We start from the raw sequence: 5,549 nt of genomic DNA, 5'->3' as shown, positions 1-5,549 counted from the left end.
AGACGTAGCTGGAAGAGAGAGGAAGAGCATGGCAAACATCTCTCCCTTTTTTCATGTTATTTCTTCCCTCTTGGCTTTGCCCCCTCCGCCTACCACTTCAAAGTCAGGTGAGCATTACCCCATCGCAGTCCCAAACTGTCCACAGGAACGGGGGGCAGTGACTCACTGGAGAGTCCAACAGATTCTTTTGTTGCTGCCTAGGCCAGCATCCTTTGTTCCTGTGAGGCTGGACTGTGTTTCTCCCGTACATGCCCTGATGAGGCGTGAACTGCCTCTCTGCTCTTGGAGAGTTTTTACTTTGGCTTATTTTAAGCCATGAAGACACATTTTCAGCCTCACAACTCTAGACATGGAATTATAACCTATAACATTACTATAACAGTGCAGTAACAACAATTACTATCCCATCACTATGACCACAATGCTCAGTGCATCTTGAGTCTTCCAAAGACACTCGACACAACAAACTTTGCATTAGACACCACACAATCATATTATAAGGATGAACACGGAGGTGTAGGCTGTTCCCACGAGGTGTAGAATGTCTCACCATGAAACTGTTCCATTTCTTCTGGGAGGATTAGATCTTCAGTAGCTGGACACATCTTTATGAAACTTGTGGCCAGAGGAGGTGCTGGCCCTGCCCTTGCGGCCCTGCAAGTCAGTGTGTTCACCTTTCCTCTGGGTGTCTTCTTAGGGAAAGGACTCAGAATATCCACAGCTACATGCTGAAACAGAACCTCAATTTTGGGGAGTGGCTGAAGAGGGGCCTTGACCTGGTCACATTGCACCTGGAGCCATACAAACTCTTCTTCAAAGTCTAACTTCTTCACTACCCCTATCGTGCAGAGGAGAACTGCCTGACAATCATTCTATCGCATTGTTTTGAAGCTGTGCTCTGTGGAAGAAGCTTTTAATCTACTTAAGAGCCATTTGGTGTTATCCATCATCTATGACTTTAGGTCTTGCTGTGGGAAAGCCAACCACAGGTGGATGAAAGGGAGAAAAACACCACCAATACATCCCCACTTAAGCTCCCCCTTTTCATTCCACTAGCAGGCAGGAGGAAATGATTTCTGTGATGAAAGCTGGGGAAACTGATGACACGATGGCTTCTGCACAGAACACAAAATCTTTCCAAACAGTGCACCTGAGTGTCTGCATCACTTCTAGGGCTTTGTCAGACCTCCCTTCCAGTCCCTATCAGCGTGGTTCCATTACAGTCACCCTGTCAGGGCTGCCCCAGGCTGAAACAATGGCTGCTGGGGGTGTGAAACTTCAATAAGAGCGACCAAAAGCATGGTCTCATTCATATCCTGGGTTTGCAGTTTTGTTCATTTGCTTTCAGCACCCTGCAACATCTTCCCCTGGGATTTCACCCGGGTGTGGAATACAGATGCCCAACACCCCTGGAAAGTCATGGGAGAATGGGGAGCAGAGCCCATTACAACCTGCAGGCTGTGGTAAGTCTGCTTTCTTTGCTTGGCAGGGTGTCTTTTTTAAATTTCATTTAAAAAAATATATTTGAATTCTTTCATTCCAGGACACACTCGGTAAAAAATACATAATGTGACTTCTCTGCATAACCTCCTTCTGACCACATTGTAAATCATAGTCATCCACATGGGTACCACTGGAAATGTCCCACCTGTTGATCACTTTAGATAAGCTATTACCAGCAGGACAGTGGGGTGGGAGGAGGTATTGTTTCATGATTTCTGTGTGTATATAAAGTCTGCTGCAGTTTCCACGGTAAACATCTGATGAAGTGAGCTGTAGCTCACGAAAGCTCATGCTCAAATAAATTGGTTAGTCTCTAAGGTGCCACAAGTACTCCTTTTCTTTTTGCGAATACAGACTAACACGGCTGTTCCTCTGAAACCGGACAGAAATATGGTCATGTTTTCTTCTTTTCCTTCTTTAAAATTAATATGAAAACATTCCTTTTCAATTTTTGGGTTGAAAACCATTCCCCTTCACTGATGGAAACTCCAACGTGACAGCCTAGTGCTATGGTATGAAAAACAGAAAGTGAAACTTGCTACAGAAAGAAGGCTGCAAACTTCACTCATCAGACCACTTGAATTTCAATGTCCAAGCTCAGTGAAATGCACATTGAAAAAAGAATAAAGCTTGAATGGTGAAAAGGCAAACACATTTGAAAGTGACATTCATTTATGTCAGTCGCTCTAGCATATTTTTTACCAGCCACACAATCTTTTTGACAGGTTTCAGAGTAACAGCCGTGTTAGTCTGTATTCGCAAAAGGAAAAGGAGTACTTGTGGCACCTTAGAGACTAAATTGGTTCGTCTCTGAGGTGCCACAAGTACTCCTTTTCTTTTTACAATCTTTTTGGACAACTCCCTTCCATGTCACTACACTACATCACTGGGAACTACTCAGAACTGCCCGAGAAGACAGCATGTTCACACCCTTCAACTGTACCTGTTCCTTGGGCTTTTCACAACTGGTATCAGGTTCTTAAGTAAACCTCACAGTTTCTCAGTGCTCTCTGTCCATCCTCTGGTATTGGCCTACACACATGGCTTTTCATCTCTCATATTTCAAATGGCCAGGAAATTGCGAGAGATTAATAGAGACTTCTCTGGCCCCAATCTCCCACAGGAATTCTTTTCAGGCTTATCAAATATTAAGAGGTCCCTATAGTATTACTCCCTCTCAAAGGCTGGAAGGAAGGAATGAGACAGCCAGAGCATAGCAGGCTTTTCTGATTTTGAGTGCCACACCAGAAAGGGAAAGTTTGCCACCTGCTGGCAAAGTGAAGGAACAGCAGATTTACACATCACTTCACTGCTGTTATTTGCAGAGTCTAGCAAAAAGAAGCTCTGCAGTAGTTCCCCCCATCTGCCAAAATTCACTGTTATCACTTAAAAGCATGGATAGTCTTGCTGATGTGACAGACATTCAGACCTGCCGAGCAGTGCTAACTACAGGAACTTGGGAGCAAACAGACAGGTCCCTACTCTAACCTGTAACTGGACGACACTGTTCATCATCATATTCTTCTTACTCTTTACATTTTCGTTATCTAAGAGGGCAGGGAGGACCGAAGGAAAGAAATGTTGGGGTTCAGTAAGATTAAAGTAGTTACCAACTGGGATTTGGTTCTTCGAATGACTTGTTCACTTCCACTAACTAAAAAGAAGGAAACCAAAAGTAAAAACCTCAAGCTGAAAAAACCCTGAAAAGTAGAAAGTGATGAAAGAAAAATCTTTTCCGACAGAATGCTTAAATTCAGAGACAGGGGTCGAAAACACAAAAGTTTACAGAACACCTTGAACAGACACCAGTTGCTCAAGTTCTACACAAACACAGGGAATCTAAGACATCATCATGATCAGCAGGAGTTTGCTGCAATTTTGCCTCATGCTGCACTTCTCCAGTGAAATTTCATGTCTGGACTGTAACAGGCTGCATGTTCTACAAACCAGAATGAACAGCGAGAGTTTAGAGCATCTGGAGAAAATGGGTGGCAACTTTCCCTTCCAATGTCTAAATGAAGGGATAGCTTTCAAGCCCAGAGATATCCTCAAGCTCCAACTGTCCCACCAAGAGAATGCCAAGGTAGCCATCCAGCAGATCCTCCAAGAGCTCTTCCATATCTTTAACAACAATCTCACCCAAGCTGCCTGGAATGGGACTTCCATAAAGGAATTCCAAAATGGACTTCACCAGCAGATTGAGAAACTGGAGATGTGTTTGAGTGCTGAGATGGAAAAGGAGGTAACCTACCCAGGAAATGAGACCCTCCTGCTCACCAGCCTCAAACTGAAGAGATTCTTCCAGACAATAGAGGATTTCCTGAAAGAAAAGCAATACAGCCGGTGTGCCTGGGAGATCATCCGTGTGGAAATACCCAGATGTTTCCTCATGCTCAACAAACTCACCAAGAGACTTGAAAATGAAGGTACCATCTTTTCTTTTTTCCTAGAAAAACTCAAATGATATTATTTGAATAAAACAGCTGGTGAAAGATGGGTGATAGGGTTATAACACCTAATACGTCGGGCCCAATCTTTCTCCCATAGTAATTTTATGCATACAGCTATTTCAAACGCATGCTCAAATCTTTTCAGAGTAGCATATAATTTAGTGCTTCTCTACCACACACAATATTCTATATGAAAAATATACAAATATATCATAACTGCTAACTAAAGACAAAATATTGTTAAGTGATAACTAACTATGCCAAATAGAACTTTGACCAGTAAGTGTCTAAGTTGGGGAAAAGAACAGTGAGAAGCCCCCTTTCAACAACTGCCTCGTAAGACAACATTCCAGTTAGGACACCAGAAAACGGGGGGTCTGTGTTCACACACTTCTATCCCATCAACTCATTTTGGACATAGGGACGGCCGAGGGTTCTTATTCTGCTTTTCTTTCTTTTGTTTACCCCTAACTTCAACAGCTTTAGTAACAACAAATTGTGACAAGATGACAAGTGCACTAAGGCTCAGGATTTAGGATTTGACATCTGGTTAGAAAAAGATGGCCTCTATTTGGCATTTGAATCTCTCCATGTTTGAACCAGTCCCCTTTTTCATTCCAGCACGTGATGCTTCCAGTAATGATGCTATGAAAACAGCTGAATGAAACTGCACCTCCACTGGAGTCCTTCGTCTCTAAACTGATTCTCGAATCAGCAGCTTTCAAGACTCCTATCAGTCCATCTTGAATTAAGCAAACTGCCAAACTTCAACTGCACTATTTATAGCCTTCTTGCCATTACCAAGACTGATTTATTCACATGAGAAAATGTAAAACAGAAGATTTTGCTGAAAATATTGCAGAAGACAGCGTAGTATTTGAACCGAAGGAGAAAAACCTTACTATTTCTTAATCATTGGTATTAAACGTTTGCTCCGAATTTGCCTTGGGCTGCTTTTAAAAATGAAATCTTACCTCTTTACTGTAACAGGCTTCGCTTTGGCATAAGAAATATGAACCAGGACAATTTCCAAAAAAAAAGAAGGATAATTTTCCTGCAAAGGCAGAATGAAGAAAGACACCTAACATGGCCCCAAAATTTTCTCACGCCCAGAGAAACCCAGAAAGAGACTGCCAAAGTGGACATCCAGGAGATCCTCCAACAGATTTCCTACATCCAGGGGTGAAAGTAACTTAAAGGACTTACCGGTATGACAGAGTCCTGAGCAGAGGGTAGGCCAAAACCAGAAGAGGTGTGGCCTCAATCGGAAGAGGCCCAGCCTTTAAATCCCAGGTCTTTAAATCTCGGGCTACCAGCTGCAGAGGCGGCTGGGTGTCCCGGAGCTCGGGGGTGATTTGAAGGGCCTAGGACTCCGTCCACCGCTACCGCAGTGGAGCCCCGGCCCCTTTAAATCTCCGACAGAGCCCCAGGGGCTCTCTGCTGCCTCCGCTACCCCGGGGCTTAGGGCTTTGGTGGAGATTTAAAGGGCCTGGGTCTCCCTGCATCGGCTGGAGCCCCGGGCTCTTGAAATCGCTGTCCGAGCCCCCTGCCAGAGCCCCCGGTGTAGCGGCGGCGGCCAGGGGCTTCGGTGGGGAT

The 5,549-nt window shown here is 44.2% G+C and overlaps 1 protein-coding gene across 1 annotated transcript; it reads left to right on the top strand.

Annotated features, from left to right (window-relative positions):
• Window positions 1–3,355: 3,355 nt before the first annotated feature.
• On the top strand, window positions 3,356–3,967 carry LOC140911963 (interferon beta). The gene has a single exon (XM_073346121.1). It carries the CDS (start codon window positions 3,356–3,358, stop codon window positions 3,965–3,967), a length of 612 nt encoding a protein of 203 aa, XP_073202222.1.
• The last annotated feature ends 1,582 nt before the right edge of the window (window positions 3,968–5,549 follow it).

The sequence above is a fragment of the Lepidochelys kempii genome, chromosome 5 (assembly GCF_965140285.1).
Source record: "Lepidochelys kempii isolate rLepKem1 chromosome 5, rLepKem1.hap1, whole genome shotgun sequence".
Lineage (NCBI taxonomy): Eukaryota > Metazoa > Chordata > Testudines > Cheloniidae > Lepidochelys > Lepidochelys kempii.
This window is presented reverse-complemented; position numbering and strand designations above follow the sequence as displayed.

What these genes read in the sequence shown, in the direction of transcription:
- LOC140911963 (XM_073346121.1), top strand. Translation starts at nt 3,356, where the DNA reads ATGATCAGCAGGAGTTTGCTGCAATTTTGCCTCATGCTGCACTTCTCC.